General features: G+C 43.3%; 1 protein-coding gene across 1 annotated transcript; it reads left to right on the forward strand.

Annotated features, from left to right (window-relative positions):
* The first annotated feature begins 3,971 nt into the window (after positions 1-3,971).
* LOC310850788 (arylacetamide deacetylase-like 4) lies at positions 3,972-16,830 on the forward strand. The gene is made up of 4 exons (XM_083752738.1): positions 3,972-4,220; positions 5,328-5,544; positions 7,613-7,676; positions 15,850-16,830. The coding sequence occupies exons 1-4, from the start codon at positions 4,044-4,046 to the stop codon at positions 16,622-16,624; spliced, it is 1,233 nt and encodes a 410-aa protein (XP_083608864.1). The 5' UTR covers positions 3,972-4,043; the 3' UTR covers positions 16,625-16,830.
* Positions 16,831-27,616: the final 10,786 nt, after the last annotated feature.

Consider the following 27,616-nt stretch of genomic DNA (forward strand, 5'->3'; position numbering starts at 1 on the left):
GTTTTGACTAATATACTCATGATTACAACCTATTTGCTCTAATATAATGCATTTCTATATTGATTTCATTAAGATATGAATTTTGTAAATGGACAATTCACCCTTTGGTTGCATTTTAGTACTTATTGGTTGGCTGGAGATCTGCACTGCTAATGCTGTTCTAGGCTGCATCAATATACGTATAGTGTCCAGATCAAGAGAAGTATCGGTTCCACACCATTTTGGCTTGACCAGACCCCACCAGGAGGACTATGTCCAGTTCTGGGTGCCACAATTTAAATATGATAGTGATGAGCTGGAATGTGTAGAGAGGAGGAAGACCAAGATGATCAAGGGTCTAGAAACCAAGTCTTATAAGAAATCACTGATGCAGTTGGATATGTTTAGCTTGGAGAAGAGGACAGTGAGGTGATATAGCAGGCATCTTCAAATATATAAAGGGCTGTCCCATGGGAGATGGAGCAAGCTTGTTTTCTGCTACTTCAGAGGGTAGGACTTGAACCAAGGGATTCAAATGATAAGCAAGGAGATTCAGACTATACATTAGGAATAACTTGCTAAGGGTTAGAGCTGATTAGCATTGGAATGGATTAGCTCAGAAGGCAGTGGGACCGCCTTCATTCAAAGTTTTTCATCAGAAGTTTAATGGTCACCTGTTAGGGATTTCTGGGTGTGATTCCTGCATTGTAGGTGGTTGACCTAGATGACTCCATGGGTCCTTTTTATCTCTTTTCAGGTATCTGTTTCGGTTTATTGGCCCATATCTAATCCATTAGCCCATCCAAGGCACAGTCTAACACTTCCACTGCCTTTCCTAATTTAGATGGAACAGAGTGATAGAGATGGGTGTCACCCACATGTAGATGATCCCTCACCCTAGCAACTCCCAGCAACATGATAGAGATCTTTAAATACCATGAAACACCAGATTCTAGTTTCAACAATTGCAAACAGTTGTGGCATAAAACTCTGTATGGCACTTTCCTATACATTCACCAACAAGCATTTACCTTCAATGAAATCATTTTGTCTAAATGACACCTGCTATCTGGAAGGCTAAACCCAAGATGTAATATTGTTGACAGGTGGCAAATGAACTGAATAAATAAGTTATGTTAAGCAATTATTTACCGATCTTCATACAAATACTTGTTATGCAGTTGCCAATGAACCGTGAGCAGTTCAATGTAACAAAATAAGAGGATTCTATCACATATGCTATCTCACACAACCGGATGACTCATGTTGCTTCAAATTTTTATGTGGTTCCTCAAGGCATCTTAAAATTGTGAAAACACTGTAAATCCTTAGTCTTTATTGGATGTCTAGCTTCTCCTATTGCAATGAGAAATGCCATCCAGCCCAACCCCCAGCCATGCAGGAATTTTTCACCCAACGTGGGGCTCAAACCTACCACCCTGAGATTCAGAGTCTCACGCTCTACTAACTGAGCAATCTCAGCACTGCGAAGGAGGCAGTCTTGCACGTATTTGGGACCTGAGTCACGTGGGACTGTGAACACCAACCTGAACACCTTCAACTGGGTGCAGAAATGTACTGGCAACTCATGCAGGTGTTTGAAAACAGGAGGAGCTATACAATATCTAAGCAGAACTGCAGCCAGTAATCCGGTTGCTGCCTTTTACGTTCCTGGACTTCTAGACTAGGCAGTTACACGTCATCAATGGCTAGTAACCATGAAGGCTATACTCTTCTTCTACAGTGGGAGGCAGCAATGCTTCTTCATAGCAGTTGCTGGAAGCGGCAGGATGAGAAATTTTCTTATGCTCAGGTCCTGCTTGCATGTTTCCCACAGGCATCTAGCTGAATGGTGTGAGAATTGGATGTTGGGCTGAACGGACCATTGGCCGGATCTAAATGGCTCTTCTTATCCCCCCCACCTCCCCACAAATAATAGGACAGAAGAGATAGCTTTGAATAATAATAATAAAGTTGATTATTTATACCCCTCCAATTTGGCTGGGTTTCCCCAGCCACTCTGGGTGGCTTCCAGCAGAATGTTAAAATACAATTATTCCTCAAATATTAAAATCTTCCCTAAACAGGGCTGCCTTCAGATGTCTTCTAAAAGTCTGACAGTTTTTTATTTCTTTGACATCTGATGGGAGGGCATTCCACAGGGCAGGCGCCACTATCGAGAAGGCCCTCTCCCTCTTTCCCTGTAACTTTGCTTCTTGCAGTGAGGGAACCGCCAGAAGGCCTTCAGTGCGGGACCTCAGTGTCCAGGCAGAATGATGGGGGTGGAGACGCTCCTTCAGATATACTGGGCCGAGGCTGTTTAGGGCTTTAAAGGTCAGCACCAACACTTTGAATTGTGCCCGGAAATGTACTGGGAGCCAATGTAGGTCTTTCAGGACTGGTATTATGTGGTCTCAGTGGCCACAAAACTTACGGCAGTCAACTGAAGGCAACCTACCATGCCCTAGGCCCCCCAACTGTAGTGATCAGGTGGGATTGCTATGAGGAATTATAACAAATATAGAGTAAGCCATCTGTGTCAGCAATGAAAGCATTGCGTTGACTGGGTTTAAACTATTTTGATATGATTCTTGATCAATCCACACCTCTGCATTCCTGTTCCATTTCTCTTTCTTGACCAGTCACGTACACTGCCAGTTGCTTAGCCAGGCATGTATCCTGGGCCATCAAAAATAGTGGGCAAGCTTCTTTTGATGTAGCTTTCCCAATATGTTAATCTCAGGATGTTGATCTTAGGGCCTGGAAATAGTTTCACAGGAAGGTGATAAAGATGTCTATCTCCTTGCCATCCTTCCATCCTCTCTTGTTTACTTCTGTTTGGTGTTTCTCTAGTCCTCTTTTAATTACTCTCAGATTATGTATGCATGCTCAGAGTAGTCTTTGTAGTTAAAAAAATTTCTTTTGATCTAACTTTGTCCCCACGTGGGGTGTGTTGAAATGCTCAGAAGAAATCTGATTGGTTCTTACGTACACTCTGTAAAAAGTTATTTTGTGAATAAAACGACCTGGGCCGAGGGGTGGAGGGAGACAGAGATTATTATACGCACCCTTCCCAGAGTCTTCTTGGTTCAAGCCTCTGTGTGTATTCTTATTAATCAGAGTTCAATCCTTCCTTTACTTTGTGAATGCCTCACCCAACCTCTCTCAATGTCAATGAAAACTAATAAAAGAAATGAAATGTATTTGGTTTTGTTGTACCTGTATATTTGAAAAATCAAATAAAAACGGTAAAAAAGAAAACTAATGTATGAAATGATGAAACGACACTGATACAAAAAACATGGCACATACAGTATGTAGAAGAATGAAAGTTTACTACTCCCTCTTCCCCTACTCTTCCTCCGCACTTCTCTTCTCCCCCAACCTTATACCGTATACAAGATTAAGGCTCACATTGAATATAACCGATCTGTAAAAAGGATATTATTATCAGAAAACGGAGGTGATGTATGTGCTTTTGTAACCCAAGAAAATCTTTCCTGAAAACGTTTTAATGAAAACTTCATCTCAACACGGACTTGCATTTAGCTATGAGGCCCGTACCTCAGAAGAAGAGCCTATGCTTTGAATATGCAAGGGCTTAAGTTCCATCCCTGAGGTCTCTGTATAGGAATGGGACAAGCCTTGGAAATCTTGGGCCAGGCAGTGCACACAAGTCCTCTTCCACCTCGGACAAGAACTCCCACCATTCCTGACTACAAGCTTAAGCTGGCTGGGGATGTTGTGAACTTCAGGCAATGAACACCCGGTATGTAAAGCCAAAGAGCTCTGGGACAGATACTATGGAACTGGATTGATCAGTGGCCGGACGTGACATTCCTGAGTAGAACATCACACATGGCACCATTGCCAAGAGCCATGAAATTGCTGTTGATCTTCCTATGGATGAAATATCTGCATGGGAGTATGTGTGCTAATTGGGAATTACTTAATTAACCGGTCTACAGCCTATTTAGCAGCGTAGATACCTCTGGTGGAGCCACACAGTAGAAATACTTCCAGTGTAGACTCAATGTTTCCCTTGCACTCTTTGGAACAATGAAATGGAGCTTCTTCTGGGCCTCCTGTTTGGGGTGATTGGAGTTATAGGGATTCTTTTCCTGTTGCTTCTCTCCTTTACAATTTATTATCATCTTTCCAGGAGTAAAATCCCATCTGGATTTGACAATCCATTAAAGCTTCGGGTCATTCACTGCACTGTCATTATGGTGGTCATTGTGGTAAGTTGGGGACTTGTTGAGCCATTATGTGATGCAGCAGGTTATTCTTATGATCTTATGTGAAAGGTGATTAAGAAATGATTCTGATGATGCTGATGAGAAGAAGAAGAAACATCTTTATTTTTTTATGATTTTCAGTTATATACATTTCAATAGTTTTACAGTCATTTTAACATTTCAAAACTTGCCATTATGGTAAGTTGGGGGCTGGATGAGCAACAGGTGAAGCAAGAGGTTCTTATGTGATTAAGGTGATTAAGAAATGTAATTATTCTTATTCTTATTAGCAATCTTTAATACATCTTTAGGTGTCAGGCAAAAACATTTCAAGTCCTTTTAAATGTGTTTGAGGGAGGGATGTTTTTGTTTTCTATATATTTTATATATACCACTTCTATATCTTTTAAAGGTGTTATTGGTTTGCTTTGCACTTCTTTTTATTATGTATTTTGTGTTTTTATCTAGTATTTTTATTCTGCAAACCACCCTTTGATCTTTGTATGAAGGCCGGTATACAAATTTATTTATTTAATAATAATAGTTTATATATTTCAGTAATTCATATACATACTGCACAATAGAGCATGAAATGAGGAAAATCAATGAGTTTACTGTACTTGATGATGATGATGGATGAAGATATTATCAAATTTAACAAGGGCTTTATTTTTAACCTGTAGAGGGACACACATAGAGAGAAATATATTATTCACACTAATAATATGGTTTGTTTACATCATGGTTTCTTCAGGAAAGCACATATGGTCTCATAGGCAAGCAAGCAGATTGTGGAATGTTTCTCCAAAGCTTCTTTTGACTCTGCACCTTGACTGGTGTTTGGGTTGGGGTGGCCAAACAAAGAATGATTTAGGAAAGCTTTTGGGTTTCGACATCAAGCCAAACCATTGGATCGCTTATTGTGACCCAGGGCTGCCTCTAATGATAGTCCCATTCTAAGCAGACCGATTGAAATTAATGGACTTGGCTAACATGGGCTCATTCATTTCCATGGGTCTACTTTAAATAGGACTTATTTGGATACCACCCCCTGTGAATAGGATGCAAATGCGGGCACTATTTTCATGAGACTGTTCCTTTGCCCAACAGGGGAAGTGTCTTGAACTGCTGGGTATCTGCAGACAGGTTGCCTTTATCCGCTTCCTCCAGATTTTCTGGAATCCAAGAGTGGATCCCAGCCTCTCTGCCAAAGATCTGCATTTTGACGGGGTTCCTGTGAGGGTTTATCAGCCCAAAGCACCATCTGCTGACCCAAGGAAAGGATTTATGTTCTTTCATGGAGGAGCTGGGATGATTGGAAGCATCGGTAAGAGATTAAGGCTGTCAGCCCGTGAACACTTATCTAGAGGCAAGCCCCATTGAACTCAAATAAGCCCATGTAGAATCGTGGAATAGGAGAGTTAGGAGGGATCCCAAGGGGTCATGTAGACCAACACCCTGCAATGAAGGAATCACAGATGAAGAAGCCCTGCCACCTTCCAAGGGAGTCCGTTCCCTGTTGAAAAACTTGTACCATCAGAAATGTGTTCCTAATGTTTAGCTGGAATTTCCTTTCTGGGTAGAAGTGTTTAAGATATCAATGTAAGAGAGGTTTGCTGAGCTGAGATACAAGAATGTTGGTGGTAGTTCCTGAAGGGACAAGGGGCACACGTGTGCTTTGGATTATTTTTATTTATATGCATATATGCCGTGGGTGGCACTGTCTGTTAAACCACAGTGCCTAGGGCTTGCCAATCAGAAGGTCTGCGGTTCGAATCCCCGCAACAGGGTGAGCTCCTGTTGCTCGGTCCCTGCTCCTGCCAACCTAGCAGTTCAAAAGTACGCCAAAGTGCAAGTAGATAAATGGGTGAAGGTAAACGGTGTTTCTGTGTGCTGCTCTGTTTCACCAGAAGTGGCTTGGTCATGCTGGCCACATGACCCGGAAGCTGTACGCCGGCTCCCTCGGCCAATAAAGCGAGATGAGCGCCGCAACCCCAGAGTCAGTCACGACCGGACCTAATGGTCAGAGGTCCCTTTACCTTTACCTATGCTGACTTAGGTCAACAGGAAGAAACAAACAAATGGAGGCTCTTGTTATCATGGCTTCCCAGACCCCACATCTCTATTAAGGATTTTTCGTAAGGTCTTGAATTTAAGCCACACTTTAAGTTTTCACAGTCGGAATCTGGAAAGAAAGTGCGGCTTATATTTGGGCCAATACAGCATATAATAATTGCTGCTCCTGATCGCTCTGTTTACCAGCCCAGCCACCCTCCCTCCCCTGGCCACCCCTTCATTTACACCTGACCCAATCCCTCACCTCACCTCACCCCACTCCACAACCACCCCACCCACTATGCTAAATAAGTCAACAAATCAACAAACTGCACTTGCACCAGCTTTCATTTGCAAGACCAAATGCTATTTCACAAGTTAGCAATTAATACTGATACTCTTGGCTACAGATCACAGTGACATTGCATTGCAGCAGCTTGTAAAGTAGCAACCTAGTAATCCCATTGCACCAGAAGTGGTTTTAGTCATGCTGGTGACATGACCCGTAAAGCTGTCCGTGGACAAACACCATTTCCCTCAGCCTGAAGCGAGATGAGCGCCACACCCCATAGTCACATTTGACTGGACTTAACTGTCCAGGGTTCCTTTACTTTTTTTACCTATAACTTCAGGAGGAAGGAAGACTAGAATCAAGTGGGGACTCAGGAGAGCTTGCCATTATTAGAGACATTGATATTGTGGTGGTGGTGGGAGACAACTGTGCCCCTCGCAGAGCTTGCTTCCTGAAATGCAAGAGCCATGATCCTGGACCATTGACCATGCTGATTGGAGAAATGTTTTTTGAGGTGGGCATTTGGGGGGTTATGATAACAAGTCCCCTCCCCCCGTTTCTGAAAATGGACCTAAGTTTGCATCTATGCATATCGATGATAACATGTGAATTAAATGAAAGCTTGCAAACCATTGGCTGGGTAACCCCAAATCTCTTAAGGCTAGGATTTATCTGTTTGTAATTGGATTGAGTTTGCTTTTATAGGTGAACCTATTTAATTTGCCTTTTGCAAATCCATTTGTGAACCCAGAACCAGTCTCTGAAGCTTACAATGCGAAAGAGCTCCATATTTAGAATTTCCCTTCCAACTTTTGAGCGTCCAACCAAGATGTCTGCAGCAAAATCACCAAGGAGACTGATTCTTACAGTGCAGTACATGAGCTGTGTGATGTGCACATGTGCATAAAAAGGTTTATTTTAGTAAAAATTGCATGTACAAATACATTATATATCGGAAGACTGCTGTTCAAAAATGTGCTTTTAAAGGCAAGACTGGAGGCAGCAGATAATTACCTCCCTATTTAAATTTTCCCTCTCATTTTGCTAGACTGCTACCAAGATGTCTGCAGCAAAATTGCCAAGGAGACTGATTCAGTGGTTGTGTCTGTTGGGTAAGTAAATGCAACCACGTATCCTTTCAAATGGAAAATGTGTGTGTGTGTGTGTGTGTGTGTGTGCGCGCGCGTGCGCTTTGCACCCAGCATGTTGCTTTATTTTGATGGCATCCCTTGCCATATTCTTTGCAGGAGAAAAAGGCTCCCCGTGAAAGCTGTCAACATTAATTTTTATTAGTTTTCAGTTACAATAATCCAATAATACCCTATTATAACAATGCCAAATTATAATGCAATTAGTAATACCAATCATTCAGATGCCAAATTATACAATTTAGGTACCCTCCTGTGTGCTAGAATTAATGACTTCCATTTGTATTGACACATTAAATTATTTATAAACTACAGGTGAAGCATTCAAACACTATACTTGTTCTTCCTGTGTGCTGCAATTGTTCTGTCTGTAATGTTTCTTTCTGTCCTTGCAAAATATTATGTCTATCTTTTGCCAGTTGTTGCTGTTCTCCATCATGCCTTGGGCAGAGCTAGTGTCCCATTGTTGTTTGAGAAGTTCTCCATTGCTCCATCCTGTGCTTCATTGTTTTGCAACTTTAGCAGCAGCTGCAAACATCACACTGTCCCAATAAATATCCTGTTTTCGCCATTTTTCTCTCATCCTTGGAAGGAGAGTAAGCTGTTGAACTTCAAATAACTCAGTAATGAACCTTATCAACTCCTTGGCAAGCTCACAGATTCCTCTCATCCCTCCGTTCAGCCGAAGTTAAGCGATTACACTTCCAATGTAATTAAATTCCCAGTCCTTTTAGCATTATTCAGTTCAGTCTGAGGATAATAAAGAATAGGGAAGAGTCAGCTGTAAGTTTCCATCACAAACATTTTGCAAAATAGAGCTTCCCTCCCTTTTTTCCTTTTTTGTTTTGTTTTACACACAAAGTTCCATTTGATGCTATATTCCTTTTTTTAATATAATTTTTATTAACAAACCAATCAAATCACATTAATTACAAATTACAAAACCAAATTTTTAAATTTTTGTTGGGGGTACCCATGCTTCGAGCTCAGAAAGGGATCCAAACATCTCTCTTGCTGCTGCTTTAATATTCACAGTTCTGTCCAAATAATATTCACAGTTCTGTCCAATCTTCTCTTTATTGTTTTCCTCATCTTCTTGTTGTTATCATATATTCCTTTCTTTGTGACCTCTGATAGTCTCCACAAGCGGGTTAAAAACAAACGATGTTATGACCTGTGTGGATTTTCCATTCCTCCAAGAGCCATATTCAAACAGACAGACACCATTTCAACACTTCCGTACAAAACATTGTTAAAGTCTGTCCGTTAATCCTTGCAGGCCTGCACTCTCTCCTCATTCTTCTTCGGGGGTTCTGCCCGGTCAAACTCACAGTCCGATATAATAACAAACCAAGGTCTCCTCCCCCTCGATCATAAATCCTGCAGCCAGGCCTGCTTCCTAACGAGTCTCTTTTTATAACTGCATCATTCCAAAGGCCTTTCATTCCTTTCCAGATATTCCACAAGCCAAGTCTTTGAATAGTAATTCATTTCCACACAGATCTTAATCAGCCCGCTTATAATCAGTAATTGCAATGATTCTTCTTGGGGGGAGGATTGTTAGGTAATCACATAAGGTAAAAAAGAGAAAAGCTCCCCCCCATTCCATCCCGTTCCGACATACCGATCCTTTGATGTGTCTTCTTCTTAATATATTGTTGAATCCAGCCCGTCGCTCCACTTCACAGAGGTCACTCCAATTAGCAGTCTTAACTCCCGTTCTTCACTGTGCATTTGCTTCTCTCTAATTGTTTATTTTGAGCTCCTGCAACCAGGCCACATGATCAGAGACAGCGTCTGAGAGAGCCGTCCCACACGAGTGCTGTGCGCCTTGTGCCTTCATCCCCTAATTTCGAACTCGGGGGTGATTTATGGCAACCGCAGGCGAGGCAGTGTTCACCATTCCCTTGGGGTAACAAGGGAGGCTGCATACTCCCATATCAGCCTCTTAATTACCTCGTGTGAGCCGGAGAGATGGTATTGTCGGCCATCTTCCAACGCGCCCCTAGCTCCCCCCCATTTGATGCTATATTCCATAGCTGCTATCCAGTTTTCACCGTCTTCATCTGTACATCCCTAATTTGAACTGGCATTTCAAAGGAGAACTGCCAAATCATAAATGTATAGAATAAAACTTTATCTAAAGAAGCCGTAGGCTCCCCTCCTCCCACCATCTTTTATACTGAATGAAGTCTTCTTTCAAGTTCAAACCTTAATGAACTTGCAGCTGCTTCAATTCTGCAGTGTATGATCTCATCTCTTCTAGCATGTGTCTGTACATTAAACTGTAATTAACAGTCAAAATTAAACTCTAATTAACAGAAGAGCCTCTGCTTCGTAATGGCGGCATAGGAGGGTTATTGGCACGTGAAGTGCTTTTGCACTCAGCGCCTCCCTGCCTCCCACTTTCCATGCTGGAGCGAGAGCCAGGTACCGAGACAAACTGCAAGTGAAGCCCATTCCCCCCTGTCCCTGGGGGGGGGGGGAATTTGCAAGAATAATTACTCTCAATCATCCATGTTTGCTTCTTCACCAACGATCTCCTGCTGTTGTGGGAGCTGCCTCCATTGAGGCAGACCGGAAGAGGAAGCCGGAAGCAATCAACATTCTGTTCTGTGATTGCAAATCAGAGCTTCGTGCACCTAAGACATGAAAATGCTCACTTCTGTGGGGAGACTATGAGCTGGGCATAAGGCCTTGCACAGCACCGCTAACCAGGGCCTCCAGATCAGCCTCAACTTGGAGACCACCCAACCCAGATCCAGCCTACAATCAATTCAGAGATGGGGCTAATAATGTTCAGTTAGGGCTTTTATAGAGTTGCCATATTTCAAACAGGGAAAATCCGGACAGAAAAGTTGTTGAGTTATTTTTATGGGGAAATGGCAGAAACGGCACTGCTGACATGGACTGCCATATGTCCGGATTTCCCCCGACATTGTTTCTGATTTGTGCCTGGACATTGCTGTATTATGGATGTGCCTGGGAAATTCTGGACGTATGGCAACTAAATCTCTCATTAAACTTAGAGTCAGGAAGGAACAGGTAAATGAGAGGTCATGCCCCTGCATCTAAACAGAAGTGGGAGGGAAAGTTGCAAGTGCAAATGCTATTGCACCACCTGGATCCAATCCTGAAGGGTTCTGCTTCCCTTTTGCTAGCTGGAAAAGTCAGTTTTTTAAGGGCATGATCCAGCTGACTTTCACCTGCATTGTATCTGCTATAACTGATCCAGCAGGCTCTTCTTGGAATCCTATGTGCTCATGGATGTGTTTGGAAAAGATCCTGGAAGCTTAAAACTCTGCTTCTGTTTTATTCACCGCCTACCGCCTGCCTCCAGAGCATTGTTTTATCTGTGCTCTCTTGTGTTTTGGTTTTTTAAAATTATTGTTAGTGGTATTTTATGACCTTTTACTGTGTCAATCAGCTTTTGGTGATCCATCAGCATTAGAAGGGCAGGATTCACACACTCTTCCTCCCCTACCCAGACCACACCCTTCTTTTCTGGGATGCTAGCATCCCAAATTCATATATATGTAAAGGGTTAATTGCAAAAACTGTAGAATTCTCTGACATCATACACCCTGTAGCAGTTATGACAGTTATGGCAGTTGGTACGGCAGTGACAGCTATTAACAGTCTTTTGCGTGAGAGCAGCTGAACTGTTGTTCTGCTGTCTGCCTCAGGGTTAGTTACTCTGTAACAGTTTAATCTATGTGACATACTTTTTAGGTGTGCATCATTTCGGGACACAGTAATTCAGTTAACCAAAGGTTAAACTAACCCCATTCCAGCTCCAGGAGAAGCTCTAAAATGAATGAGCAATTTAAGAAACATTCACCTGCATTGTATATTTTAGCTGCAACTGCAAGTGCACTAAGTACATACCCTCCAACATTTCTCTGATGAAAATAGGGACATCCCATTCCATAATGATGATTTTATTTTTTATACCCCACACATCTTACTGGGTTACCCCAGCCACTCTGGGCAGCTTCCAACATATACAAAATATAATAAAACCTTTCCTATACAGGACTGCCTTCAGATAGCTCAGGAGTTGGGTAACTCCAAAACCTCCAACATTTATCCAATGAAAGTATGGATGTCCTAAGGGAAAGCAGCACTTTACAAGATCAAATCAGAAACCAGGACAGCCGCTCTATTTTTTTAAAAAAAATATTTTAAAATTAATTTTCCAAATTATTACAAATCAGACAAAATTCCTTAAATTTAATACAATTTCTTAAAATCAGGTTTCTCGCTCCTGTTGCAAACATGTGTTGATCATTCCTCCCCATAGCTGCATCTTCTCTTGTTTAATATTCGGTTGTCATCCTTCACTAGACGTTAGTACATCCTTGCAGCTGACTGGTTTTTCCTCCTTACAAACAGTGCCTCTGTTACATCTTATAAATACCGTAAATTTCGCTCTATAACACGCAGATTTTTTCTCCTAAAAAGTAAGGGGAAATGTCTGTGCGTGTTATTGAGCGAATATGTGGTCCCTGGAGCTGACTCGCTGGAGCACAGGGGCAAAAATAGGCAAAAATCAGATTGGGCGGTCGGGCGGAGGGAAGGCAGAAGCTGCTGCTTTCCTGCATTCTGCCTCAGGGTCTTACTGCCCACCCGCTTCTGTTGCTGCGTTTGCTCAAACTCAACAAAGAGCAGGGAATCCCCTGCCCTCCTGGCAAGCAGAGGGTTAAGGAAAGGATCGAGTCCTTCCTTCTAATTCTTTCCTAGTCACACTGCGTGCAGGCTCCAGCCCACCACCTCCTCCTCTCCGTGCTCTAGGGACTCGCAGGCAGCCGAAACACATGCAGGTGGGAGAGAGAGGGGGGGGCTAGCTTGGGGGGGGACTTTTGCCTTCCTTTCCTCCCTCCCACCCTGTTAAACTCCTCCCCTGCATTCTTAGCCAGCTGCTTCTTCGCACACCCCTCTTGTGCTTCTTGTCCCTTCTGTGTTTTTCCTTCCCTCCCCATTTAAAACGTGGTGACAAAGCACGGATCCACATGGATCCTCAGGATTTTTGCATTGGGTCACCCCAAATTCACCATCAGATCACATAGCATGTCCATGGCTACATCTTGCACCAAAAAAATCACGCACCCACTGTTGCCTAGGGTCACAGTGGTGCAAAAACGTGGTTACAAAGCATGGATCCACATGGATCCTCAGGATTTTTGCATTGGGCTACTCCAAACTCACTGTCAGATCACCGGTCTGTGGCCACAGCATGAACCACAAAAATCATACATCCACTGTTTCATTTAGAATATTTTTTTTCTTGTTTTCCTCCTCTAAAAACTATGTGCGTGTTATGGTCTGGTGCGTGTTATAGAGCGAAAAATATGGTATATAATCCATTTCATGTGTGTAGTCCTTCTTTTACATTGTTGTTTCAGACCTGGTGAGCTGAGAGAATTAATTACTATCTTCCTTTGTTCTGTTCTTTGCCAGCTTATCTGGGTGGTACGAGGTCACATTCCATTCCTTTCACTGTTCACCAACTAGCATACTGGCTGCAGCCTAAATAACTCACAGAGTACATAAACAATCTTAATCTTAAACAATGTTAATCTGCCATTAACATTCCGCTCTGGAGTTCTTTCTCGGCAAACAATAATAATAATAATAAATTTTATTTATATCCTGCCCTCCCCAGCTGAAGCCGGGTTCAGAGCGGCTAACAACAGTAAAATGATAAAACTTTCTAAAATCTTTCATTATAAAATTAATTCCAATCAAATTAATGGCAACCATAGGGCTAGAAGTTCTGTGAGGATTGCCAAAGGAGGGAGTCAGGCTGTGCCCTTGCCAAAGGCCTGGTGGAACAGCTCTGTCTTGCAGGCCCTGCAGAAAGATGTCAAGTCTTGCAGGGCCCTAGTCTCTTGTGACAGAGCATTCCACCAGATCGGAGCTACAGCCAAAAAAGCCCTGGCTCTGGTTGAAGCCAGCCTAACCTCTCTGTGGCCTGGGACCTTCAAGATGTTTTTGCTTGAAGACCGTAAGTTCCTCTGTGGGACATACCAGGAGAGGTGGTCCTGTAGGTACGAGGGTCCTAGGCCGTATAGGGCTTTGAAGGTTAAAACCAGCACCTTAAACCTGATCCTATACTCCACCGGGAGCCAGTGCAGCTGGTATAACACCGGGTGAATGTGATCTCGCAGCGAGGACCCCATAAGGAGTCTCGCCATGGCATTCTGCACCTTCTGGAGTTTCTGGGTCAGTCTTGAGGGCATCCCCACATAGAGCGAGTTACAATAATCCAGTCTGGAGGTGACCATCGCGTGGATCAACAGTTAAAGACAAAGTATTTTCTCAAGTTCAGTCTCTTGTCAGATCTATTCAGCAGCCATTCATTCTCCTTGCTCCACACGGTTCCCTCACACTCCTGGTCCAATCCAAATATAATTTTAAATAAAGTCCATTCAACCTCGGTTGAGGTGGGAGGGCATAAAAAAAAACCCATGTTAAATTCCTGTTAAGCATAAATCAAAAGCCTCCCCCCTCTTTTCCAAGGTGACAGACAGAATAACAGAGCCAAGGCTACGCACGTCTCTTTCATTTTACAGGGGAGGACGAGAAAAAGAAGACAATTTAGAAACCATATGAAAGCACAAAGCACCTTGTCCTCCCGCTTCCTTTCTTGGCTGTTGTGTGGGTTTTCAAGCTTCAGGAAAAAAACATTCAGATACCTTCAAAGAGCCAAGCTCCATTCTTTCGGCAACTGATTGATTGCAGCCCATTATCATATGTCGGTCCAGGAGTGCCTCTAATCAATATTCCAAATTGCCTCTAATCAATACTCCAAATTGCCTTTAATCAATACTCCAAATTGAGGAGGAACCAACCACAAATCATGCCCAAAACGGAGGCTCAGCCATGGCAGGGACACACTCCCGGGTCACACCCTTTCTGTCTTTCAAGTTGGCAGACATGGGCTAAAGTGGCACAGCAGGATGCAGTGAGCTCCCCAGACCACACTAGGGACATTGCCAGGTTTTTTGCCTCATAAATATGTGAGGGCAGTGGGGAGCAACCACCATTAACTGGTGTCCCAGGTGGAAACCGGGAAAGCTTCTCTAAATCAGGGATGTCCCTGGAAAAGAGGAACATTTGGAGGGTCTGGAAGTAAAAGGTATATGTTATTTAATTGTTAAAAGAGTATGTCTTGTGTAGTTTTTATAGAAGGAAAAAGAGAACTAATAAAAGGGTCAAAGCACTCAGGGCTGCCTTCCACATACCCTGCAAATGGGAGTCTAGTTAGTGTCTAACTTCCACATCACGCACCCTGTCTTGTGCCCTCATCCCTTGATCTTACCTGCCTGGAATTTGTCCCTGACCTGAGGTAATCCCTGTTGAAGAGGATTCTGCATGAGTTCAAAGGTTAACCATCTGCAGATAGGGTGTACACAGGGCTATTTTTCAGGGGGAACTCACAGGAACTCAGTTCCAGCACCACTCAGGTGGATTCTGGCACCTCTCAGGTGGGCACCATTGCCATTCTAAGAGAATGAGGGAGGTGTTCATGATTCATGGAGATTTCTGACCATATTTCTGGACTTCTTTTTCTAGAAAAATAGCCCTGGGTGTACATCCTAGTTGGGTTGCAATTCCCACATACAGTGGTACCTCGGGTTACATACGCTTCAGGTTACAGACTCCGCTAACCCAGAAATAGTACCTCGGGTTAAGAACTTTGCTTCAGGATGAGAACAGAAATCGTGCTCCGGTGGCACAGTAGCAGCAGGAGGCCCCATTAGCTAAAGTGGTGCTTCAGGTTAAGAACAGTTTCAGGTTAAGAACGGACCTCCGGAGCGAATTAAGTACTTAACCTGAGGTACCACTGTATATAGCAATGCCTGAGCAAGAATTTGGAGGGCTATTCATGGATACTTGCAGGAGTGCTGCTGAAGACCAGTTTCTGGAAGCCACAGGCGGGAAGAGGGCCTTGTGCTTGGGCCCTGCTTGCAGGTGCCTCATAGGAAGCTGCTTGGACCTGTTGAAAACAGGATGCTGTACTAGATGGCCATGAGCCTGATCTAGCAGGCCCTTCTGGTGTCCTTATGTGATCATGAATGTGTTGGGAAAAGTTTCTGGAAGCTTACCTCTTTGCTTCTGTTTTATTCTGCAGCTACCGCCTGTCTCCTGAGCATCTTCCTCCCGCTCAGTACAAGGACTGCCTTGCTGCTACCATACACTTAATTCAAAATGCAACTTCCCATGGGGTGGATCCTTCCAAGATCATCGTTGGTGGGGACAGTGCGGGGGGCAATTATGCTACTGTTGTTGCCCAGAAACTGGTGGATAGATCAGACCTTCCAAAACTACGGGCTCAAGTGCTGATCTATGGGACTTCCCAGGCTATGGACCTCAACACGCCTTCCTATCAGCAGAACAGTTCAATGCCCCCCATGTTCCGGGAAAATGTTGCTTACTTTGGAATGAAGTATATTGGAAAAGACACTTCTTTGGCAGGGCAGCTCCTGAAGGGCTCTCATGTGCCAGATTCAATGAGGCTGAAATATGGGAAGTGGGTGAGTCCAGACAACATTCCAGAGAGATTTAAGGCAAGAGGCTACAAACAAGTCCCACTTGCTCCTTATGAACCTGAAGTCTATAGGCAATTATCAGAGACATTAGAAGATGATTTTTCTTGCCTTTTTGCTGAGGACTCTGTCATCCAGAAGCTTCCTGAAACCCTAATTGTGAGCCTCGAGTACGATGTATTACGAGATGACGCACTGCTGTACAAGAAACGTATGGAGGACAATGGGGTGAAAGTCAGCTGGTTCCATGTTGAGAACGGGTTTCATGGGGTGCTAAACCTCTTTGACGCAGGTGTCTTCACAGTCCCCGCTGCAACTGAATTAATGGACAGGATTATCGACTTTGTCAAAAACCTATGAGAAGAAATCTCTTGAATTTGTGGGTCATTCATAAGGAAGGGAGAATCTGCCAACTTTAGCTTCTGACATTTTGTCACTTTTCCAGTCATAAATCAGCTCTCCACAATTCTGTAGTTATATGTGGTTCTTGGGGACAGCAGGGAATTGCTCATTAAAATTCACCAGCACTTTTGTGTGAAATTTTCCTAATAAACACTTTTACTTTGCATGGTGTTTTGACTAATATACACATGATTAGAACCCATTTGTTCTAATATAATACATTTCTATATTGTTTTCACTAATATATTAATTTTTTGCACATTTCCCCTTCCATTTTCATTTTACTACACACTGGTTGGCTGGAGATCTGCACTCCTAATGCTATTCTAGGCTGAATCAACAGAATTATAGGGTCCAGATCAAGAGAAGTAACAGTTTCACTCCATTTTATCTAAACCAGACCTGACCAGTAGGACTGTGTCCAGTTCTGGGTGTCACAAATTAAGTAGGATATTGATAAGCTGGAATCTGTGCAGAGGATGTAGGTCAGTCTGATCAAGGGTCTGGAAACCAAGCCTTATGAGGAATCATTGATGCAGTTGTATATGTTTAGCTTAGAGAAGAGAACAGTGAGGTGATATAGTAGCCATCTTCAAATATATAAAGGGCTGTCACATGGGAGATGGAGCAAGCTTTTTTCCTGCTACTTCAGAGGGTAGGACTTGAATCAAGGGATTCAAATGATAAGTAAGGAGATTCAGACTATACATTAGGAATAACTTGCTGAGGGCTAGAGCTGATCAGCATTGGAATGGATTAGCTCAGAAGGTAGTGGGACCGCCTTCATTTGAAGTTTTTCATCAGAAGTTTAATGGCAACCTGTTAGGGATTTTTAGGTGTGATTCCTGCATTGCTGGTGGTTGACCTAGATGACGCAATGCGTCCCTTCCAGCACTACAGATGTATGATTCTATAAGCTTTTTATCGATTCATGGGCTGTATTCAATGGTAGTGCTGCTCAGAGGACTCTATGGCATCAAAAATGGAACAATGTTGGGGCCCAATTAACTTTTAAGGAAGAGAATTCCAAAGAACTGGCGTGTGAGTGCTCCAAGCACATGCTCAAGTCCCACCATGTTTTACTGCAGGGATACATGGCACCATCAACAGATCTTCATCCAAAGTACTAAGTAACCAGGGTTGGATGGGAGAGGGAAGAATTGTCTTCTCATACCCTGCCCAGAACCAGAACCATCCTATAAAGTACAGTGCTTCTCCCTACTTTGTGGAATTTAGGGCTTGACCTAACCATGTGCACCTCCAAGGCGCAGCCAAACACCTTGACTGTCTTTCTTAATTTAGATGCAACAGAGTGATAAAGATGGGTATCACCCAGATGTAGATGATACTTCACACCATGTCTCCTGATAACAACTCCCACCAGCTTAATAGAGATGTTCATATAACACGGAGCAGAAATTCCAGTTCCTAAGCCACCAGGGAATGTCCTCCCATAAGTAGTTTCAAAAAATGGCTTTGGTGGTAGGAGTGGAACCATTGACACACAGTGACCCAACCCACACATCCTTAGTATGCTCCAAAAACATACCATGGTCAACAGCAGGACTTTTTTTTAGCTGCAACTCACTAGAACTCAGGTCCAGCACCTCTCAGGTTGGCCCCATTTCCATTATAAGAGAACAAGGGAGATATTCCTGGTGAATTCCAGCACCTCTTTTTCTAGAAAAACCACACTGGTGAACAGTATCAAAGGTGCTGTGAAATCAATCAGAACAAGGAGGATCACAGTCCCTATATCTTTCTTACAACAAATGCCAGGGTCACCAAGGCAGTTCCAGTGCCATGGATAGGCCTGAAGCCAGACTGGAATGAAGCCAATTAATCTGTTTCTTATGAGGATATGTGGAGCAGCATTGCTACAACCTTCTTTGCCCACAGAGGGGATATTCAGCACTGGTAGCGTTGCTGTTGTCATGTGTCCTCTTTTTCCAGGACACGTCCTCTTTTTCAGGGATAAAATTTGATACAAGTTGCCTTTATTTGCTTTTAATGGCCGCCACAGCATCCTCTGTTTTGCTCTTCAAAACATGGCAACCCTATGCATTCGACCATAACTATTTATCAAATAGTAAAAATCCTCAAATCTTGGTCTGTAGCAAATTGGCAGCCATGTGGCCCTTAAAATATTCCCGAGAAGGTTCACCACCCCTGATCTCCGAAGCCATTGCAAAGATGGAAAAAGGGATTGGAGGGAGGAGAAAGAAAGCAAACTCATGCACAATCGATTTGTAAGTGAAAAGAACTATGGGAAGAACTTTTTCAAAGATATTTCCTTGTGCAGAGGAATCATTTAGTGTCATTAAGAGTCAAGATGGCTTTGTTCTCCTGTATTATTTCAGACATGCGATACTTAAGGGACCCTGAGAATCATCTAGCCCAACCCCCTCCAATGCAGGAGTATGCAGCTGTTCCATATGGGGATCAAACTTGCAACCTTAGCATTATCACCCCCAACTGAGCTATCCAGGATAACCATATTTTTTGCTCTATAAGACTCACTTTTCCCCTCCTAATAAGTAAGGGGAAATGTGTGTGCGTCTTATGGAGCGACTGCAGGCTGCGCAGCTATCCCAGAAGCCAGAACAGCAAGAGGGATTGCTGCTTTCTCTGAGCAGTGATCCCTCTTGTTGTTCTGGCTTCTGAGATTCAGAATATTTTTTTTCTTGTTTTCCTCCTCCAAAAACTAGATGCGTCTTATGGTCTGGTGCGTCTTATAGAGCGAAAAATACGGTATGTTCTTATGCCGCTCAGAACGTTTACGAAACGACTCTAAGGACATGAGAGTTTTGATTCACCTTTCTAGGTCTTATGGGTGTAACCCAAGCTTTGAAGCAGCCTGCTGAGTAACTTAGAATAACATGTGTCAGAGCCACCCGAGGTCCCAGCTCACAAGAGACCAAAATCCAGTCCAAGTTATATACAAAAGGTTTTATTGAAGAACATTGTTGTCGTTACATCCAAGCTCCGTGGCTCAGCATCTGTTACCCTTAGATGTTAGAAGTCCCCTCTGAGTCAGTCCCGCCCCTGCACCAGCTTAAGAGGCTTGTACTGCTCCACCTTTTCCTCTCTTTCCTTTTCCGCAGGGTCTTCCTGCCCCCCTGTGCTCCCTCCCTCCGGGACTCCCCCGAGGCTGAGTCTTCTGCCGCCTGCTCCCCCCTCCTTCGTGCTTTGGGACCAGGCTCCTCCTCAGGGCTCTCCTCATTTCCGCGCGCCTCCACATTTGAACTTGGCGCGCGTACGTTGCCTCTGACCTTCCTTTCGACCGTTACGCTACTCTCGGTACTACACTCCTCCCCTTCCGGCAGGACGTTTTGCTCCGAACTCCTTCCCCTCTCTGCTCCCTGTTCTGCTCTTTCTGACACACTGGCAACTCCACCCCCTTCACTCCGTTCCGACGGAGAGGCCGGTCCCGATCTCCAGCCCCCACTGGGGATTCCCCCTTCGTTCCCCTGCTTCTGACTGCCTCCCTCTCTACTGCCCCTTGGCCTGACCAGGGGGGCTCCCTTTTGGGAATCCTCGGATTCACTTGACGGACTCACTGACAACCTCGGGTCGTCGTCGTCCTCTTCCTCGTCGCCCTGGGACCCCTCCCCCTCGCTCTCTGTCCCTGAAACCCTGACAACATGTTAAGTTAAGAACATAAAAGCAGCCCTGCTGGTTCAGATAAAAGGTTTCTCCCAGGAGCAAGAAGAATTCAGCCACCCACTTCAGCAGCCCTGCTTGACTGGGTGGAGAAAGCTGTGTGGGTTGTGTGTGTATATTGTTTTTTTTTTTAAAATAATATTTATTAAAAGTTTCCAATTACAACCAAATAAAAAACAAAACATCCAAATTTAAAATCTTGTTTTCCATAACATCTTTCCAGGACTTCCCCTCCCCTCCCCCTCTTGTATTCTAATTCTTACTTATAAATTCAGCAATTTCTTATCCCAAATTTTGAACTTATTGTCATTGACCCAATTTAAAAATATTTTCCCATCTCCTAAAATCGACCTGTTCCCTTCCACGCGTTCCCCCCTTTAACCTACATTACAGATTAGAATATAATGAAATAAAATATAGTTTAACACCCTTTGGATTCCAAATTTCCCTCCCCCTTTTCCCGGTTGCGTTCCCAAAATTTATCAACATCTGATGTCTTCCTGGAGCTCCCACAATTTATTTAAGCCATAGCCCTTTACCAGTCATCTTTAATTTCGAATGTCCAATCTTGGAAGGAGTCTGTCTCAAAAAGGCCCATTTTTTCCATCCAGATTTTTATACATTAGGAGTAAAAACTCCAATTTTATTTCTTTAAACCTTTCAGGTCTGGATGTCCCAAATGTTCCTTCTTTCAACTTTATCCAATTCTTGTTATTCTTGTTATTCTTGTTGTTCTTGTTGATCTCTCTCCTTTTCTCCCCCCCCCCCTGTTTTCCTGCACAAATGTTCTAATTCCAAAAGCTTCAAGTTCAGCTGCAGAGGCTCCGTTATTCAGGAATGAAACATAATGCCAAGTCCCTTCCATTTTTCAATAGATAAGTCTATTGTCTTCTTTAATATGTCAGCCTCTGTAGTCAAAATAGTGTTCCATTTCTGCAGTTTCCCAGGAGATAGAAAGTTCTATTCAAATTCCATGTCAACAACTTGTAATATCCCTCGGCTCCTCTAGGTGGGTTGCAATAACTCAGTTCCCTTCCAGATCAGCCCAATTAGTCCAAATAGCTTGTTATTCCTTGTTTTAAACAATTTGTATCCAATTTATAACAAATGTAACCGGCAAAGTCCTTGTAACAAAGTTCTCATTTTGTTCTTCTGCTTTGACAGCTCTTTGACAGCTGTCAAAACCTCTCTTTGTCTTCTCCCGGCGCTCTCGCAAAACGCTCCCTGGGTTCCGGGGGGGGGGGGGGGTTACTTTTAAATCAATTCCACTTTTCTCCTCCAGCTCAGTCTTATGGTTTTCCGTCGCGAAATTAATATCTTTGTAAAAATAGGGTTGCACTCGATCTTAGATGTCAAATCCTTTGCTTTAACTCCTCTACAACAGGGGGGGGGGGCTGACTTCCTTTTTGCGCCTCCCCCGCTCGCTCCGAATTTTTTTAAAATTTGTCCCCCTTTTTAGTCCAGGTTCCAATTACTCACGGGTTATTCTTTTAGGTCCAGATTTTCAATAGAAGAAGTCAGCGCTCTCCGTCGAATGGCATGCGGCTTCGCTCGGCAGGGGAAGCGGAGGACTCAAAGCACCCCCCCCCCGTCACCCGTTCCGTAGCCTTTAAAAAGGCTCCTTCGCGGGCCGGGGGGGAGCGCAAAAGGTGCCAGCCGAGTCACCATGTCCATGGGTGGGTTGTGTGTGTATATTGAAACAGTACCCTTTTATTGCCAGAAAGACATTTGTTGCGCCAACCACTTTTGACCTTTGTCCTATCTCTGGAAGGGTTGCTCATGCAGCCCGTGAATTGAAAAGGTCTGCCCCCTCCTGGCTTATCAAGACCAATTCCCTGTTTCCTGCAGTAGTAAACCCGCAGGTCATAAGTGCAAAGCTTTCTCCCTCTACCACTCAGAGGATGTTGCTTTTGATCCTAGGGATATTATATATTATTTGGTAATCACTTGTAACTGAGTAAGATTGTCTTCCATGAATATTGTCTTAGCAGTGTGTCTGTAAGTGACTGTGGAGGCCAATTCTGGATCCGCACATCCTTCCACAGGGGGGACATAGGTTTTTGGGCGGGAGCTGATCACAACGAGGGTTTGCCAAATGTGCCTTCCTCTTAGCACATTTCTCCCTTTTGTCCTGAGTTCATGCTTCTTCAAAGTCCATGATGCCTTTGGTAGAGACTATTCTCCAATTGGAGCCCTTGCAGGCCAGTGATTCCCAGTTGTCAGTGTTTATACTATATATTTTTAGATTGGATTTGTGAGTGTCTTTAAAGCATTTTGCTTTCCATTCTTAAGTTGGGAATACAGTGGTACCTCAAGTTACATACGCTCCAGGTTACATACACTTCAGGTTACAGACTCTGCTAACCCAGAAATAGTGCTTCCGGTTAAGAACTTTGCTTCAGGATAAGAACAGAAATTGTGCTCCGGCGGTGCGGTGGCAGCAGAAGGCCCCATTAGCAAAAGTGGTGCTTCAGGTTAAGAACAGTTTCAGGTTAAGAACAGACCTCCGGAATGAATTACCTAAGTACTTAACCCATGGTACCACTGTAGAGTGGTTGCTTTGGAAGACGATAATCAGGCATCCAAACAACTTGACCAGTCCAACAAAGTTGATGTTGAAGAATCATTGCTTCAACATGGGTGATCTTTGCATCTTCTAGATACTATCTATCATCTATCTATCTGTCTATCTAATCTCCACCATATCGAGTAGCCATTGATAACCCCACTCCCTACAAACTTGTCTAAAGCCCCTTTTAAGCCATCCAAACTGATGGCCATTACTACCAGTTTTACTACAAGCCCTTTGTTTTGTAAAGTGATTGGGGGGGAGGGGCGAGAAGCATCCACACAATGTCACTGGCACCAGAATGCTAGCTTCCATATTCTCCCTGTTTAATCTGAGATTGCCCTTTCCATAGACAATTTACTAAACTGGTGGTAGGGGGGAAATGGTTGCTGACATCCTGTTCAAAATATGTGAATGACCCGTTTGCAGTTCCCAGCATCTCCAGGTACCCCAATTCCATATGTAAAAGAAATTCCAGTCAGGTTGCTAGAGCTCAGTGAGGAACATTTCTTCATTCTCCTTCCACCTTGCTTTTCTTTGCTGTGGCCACTAGAGGTCAGAAAGGAAACGTGGATTAAACTCCAACATAGCAGAGGTTTTCAACCTTTTTGAGTCCACAGCTCCCTTAACCAACTACATTCTTTCTGTGGCACCCCTGTGGGGCTCAGGAGCCCAGTTATTCCACTCCTTCCTTGCAAAGCTGGCAGCCTCCCACCCTTTTTGAAACACTTATGGAGTGTTCCCTCAGCCTCCTTTCCCCTCTCCTTGGGAGTCGTCCGGGCAGCAGCAGCTGCTGTCCCTGGTCTCTGAGCTGCCCCCACCACTCCAAAGAGAGGTGCCTCCTAGAGTCACCATTCGCCTGGGGAGCTTGTAGCCAGATCTGCTGCAATAAACAGCTGCGCAAGCCTTTGGGAGGCAGAGACGTGAGAGGCCATCAGAGGAGGGAGGGAAGGAAAGAGGGACAGAGGCCAGTGTTGCCCATGGCACCCCTGATCATCAGTCAAGGCACCCCAGAGCGCCATGGTACACTGGTTGAAAACCACTCCTATAGAAGATTAACTCCTATCAATTAGAAACATGATCTGGCTTTGATATGTTTCTGATAAGCAACGTGGAAGATTTGCGGTTGCTGCCCCAAAACTCAGAAGAATGTTCCTCAAGGATAATATGGTGAACTGTAATTATCTGATCATCAATGAAATATAGAAACTCTTGTGTTTTGGTTGCATTTTAAGATACAGTGGTACCTTGGGTTAAGAACTTAATTCGTTCTGGAGGTCTGTTCTTAACCTGAAACTGTTCTTAATCTGAAGCACCACTTTTGCTAATGGGGCCTCCTGCTGCTGCTGCGCCGCCGGAGCACGATTTCTATTCTCATCCTGAAGCAAAGTTCTTAACCTGAAGCACTATTTCTGGGTTAGTGGAGTCTGTAACCTGAAGTGTACGTAACCTGAGGTACCACTGTATATGTGTATGTAAAAATTGGCTAACGCTTCTTTTAATGGTGTATCTATGTGAATTCTGCATGGTAATGATAAATATATATGTCTTTGTAGTGATGGTTAAAATGACCATGATGGTTGCAACAACAAAATAAATTGTATTGAGAAAGATGGAGTTGTAGCCCATACCATCTGACATTGCTCAGATGAAAATTGAGACATTCACCGCTTGAGCATTTCTTCCTGCTCAAGTACAAAAGTTATTTTAAGCACAGAATTCTCTAAATTTAAGAACTGCACATAGGGAAGCCAGAGGGGAAATAGAAAATCCCACATCAATTATAACTAACCGTAGATGTGTATGTATGGGTATGTGTGTGTGCGCGCGCATAAATTTAACAATAAATTCAACATTACAAAAGTAAACATTATTATAAAATAAGCAAACAAATAAGTACAACATAGGTGAAAAGTCTTCATTACAAACAGTAATGAAACAAAACAAATAATTGCTCTTCTGTGTTATTGCTTCCTCTTCCAAATGGAGTTCTTAAACAACAAAACTTCCTACAGAACCCTTACAGAATATTTTTGCTACTATTGAAGGCCATAACGTGAGCACAACCAATCCCCATTTCAACTTAAGTTTTCTGAGAGGTTTGCTCTTTTCTTGCCATCAAGCCTCTGTATGAAATGGATTTTGCTTTGTGGGTCAGTCTGTGCATTTGGAACTGTGCAAAAATGAATTCTGGCTACCTTTCTTTATTTCAGGAGTCTTAAATTAGTGAAGAAACTAATTTTTGTTGGTCCTGTTAAACAATTGAAAGTATAAAATGTTTCCTGACATCCAGCAAAATATATACCAGTAGATCTTGATTTGCCTTCCAATTACCTTTGCATTATAGGGCACAGTTGGCAGGTCCCTTAGGAACATTTTGAGCTGCAAGAGCAGTTTTACATACCCTGCAACCATCCCAATTTCCCCCGGGACATTCCGGGAATTACAGAAGCCATCCCAGCTTTTGATTAGATCCTTGAATATCAATTCCCCCCACCTCCAGCACTGCCACCACTGAGCTTGGGGAGGAAGATGAGTTTGCAGGCAGCGCTGATGCTTGCAGTGGAGTCACGCTTTCGTGCGAATTGGCTGACTCCCGAGAGAGTGCAACACCAAAAGATGCGCATCCTGATTTCCTGGAATGTTGCAGGGTTTCAGGCATGAGGAATTCTCTACCTCCCTCACTGGCAGCAAGAAGTGTAGCACCCTGCTTGTGGTTAACGCTTAGCTGGAATGAAATATTCAACGCAGCAATAGAGAAATTAAAATAATAATTTATTTGTCAGACAAATAAATGAGAGGCTCAGTGGTATATGGTTACCAAGCTCTGGCCTGGCCTCTTGCCATCCTGGCCAGCACTTATATTCCCTTAATCCAGCCCCCTTTGCTCCTCCTGTGGCTGCCTCTGTCCAATCAGCCTGGTTGAAATTCCTATTGGCTGTTTGGTAGAACCAATCACAAAAGATACACCCACAAAAGATACACCCACTTCCTTGCCCTTATAAGGGAGACAAAGAGCTATATATAAATGACAAATAAGTAATAATATATCTTACATGGAATCTTAATTACCAGCTCACCTCTTTGCCCTCCTTGCCCTATTGCCTTCTAAAACAAATGTTTAATCTTACATTTTTATGTTCAACAGATGTCAAGGATCTCGAGTTTCACATCAATATTGAAAGATTTCCTTCATTTGAAAGTTTCTAAACAAATGCCTGACAACCATATATCAGGAGTGCTCTATGGCGTCTCCTGTCTGGCAGGGGGCTAGGCTGGTGGCTGACTTAATTTCAGGATAAATACAACTCTTACAACCATATGAAATAAGAATCTAGCATTCCTTAAATCCTTTGCATAATTACATTTAAGCCAATATATTTAAGCTAATATATTTCATTCACTTATCATAGGTAGCCTTTTAAAAGAATAAAGCCTTTGTAAAGTAAAAAGGAACTCAGTAAAAAACAGCTTTTAAAAAAGAAGCCTCTTCAGTTTACACCTCCCCCCTTTCCCCCTCCTTTCCCAGCCAGCTAGATGCTTCTTCTCCAGCCAAGCCAGTTGCCTTTCCCAACATTTAACCTTTTTAACTCTCTCAGTTTAAGAAAAAGAAACAGCTTTTAAAGATTTCTTTAAAATGCTCTCTTTTTCTGCCAGCTAGATGCCTCTCCATTGCTCTTGGCCTTTTTAACCTTGGAAAGAAGATCTGGCTCATTTTACTGAGAGGCACTTTGGTATTATTTTACTATTTACCCTTGCCTTTAATTGTGTTTTCTCAGTCTGCAAGGGCAGCATATGTAATTCTCCCTTTTTATGACTTTGAGAATTGTTTTTCTACTATAAATCAATGGGGCCCCCTTGTCTTAGGAGAAAAACCTCTTGCCAAGGTTCTTTCTGCCTGGCATGAAACATTTGAAAATCTTTTTAAGCTCATTTTTAAATACAAGCCTTGATAAAATATAGAAGCTCTGATAAAAAATGCAGGCTTATGACTAGATGCCTCATTCCCCCCTTTCAAGCTCAAGGACCTTCATCCCAAGTGTCCTTGATAGCTTGACCTTCATCATATTCCTGAGGTAAAGCTCTGTATAGGGCCATGATATGAGGTAGAGTTTCATTTGAAACCATCTTGCTAATTGTACTTCTAAAACATGAAATGATACATGGCATCATACACAAAACCATTACCACTACTGTCAAGAAAAACAAGCAAGACAATAGTATCCCTTTGAGTCCTGTGACATTAGGTAACCAATTGGTGAGCCATCCCATATCCCATCCTTCCCATGTTTGTACTGGGACATGTGCTATATTCTCCATCTTTGTGGCCAACACACGGATTGCCTCACCATTATCTGAAATGTTAAAGCAACAGGCATTCCCTGTCAAGTTCAAGACTCCACATAGGCCTCCCTGCCTGGCAAGTACATAATCCATTCCCATTTTCAGCTGCAAAATGGCGGCTCTACTTTCATCCAACTGTTGTGCAATAAGTCTCAAACTCTGGGCCGTTGCATTGGTTACAAGTTCCACTACTGCTTGCAATCGAATTATTCTGTTTAGATTATAAATAGGATCCCGTGCCCCTTGTATGAGCTCACCAGGATTCCAGGAGGCAGGATCATAATAGGCTATAATGCGCTCTGGCGGCCAATCATCAGTACCGCTCCAACTTTGGGTACTTCCTCCTGCTATATGAGAAATATCAGCATTCCTTC

The sequence above is a fragment of the Podarcis gaigeae genome, assembly GCF_964106915.1.
Source record: "Podarcis gaigeae genome assembly, chromosome: 8".
NCBI lineage: Eukaryota > Metazoa > Chordata > Lepidosauria > Squamata > Lacertidae > Podarcis > Podarcis gaigeae.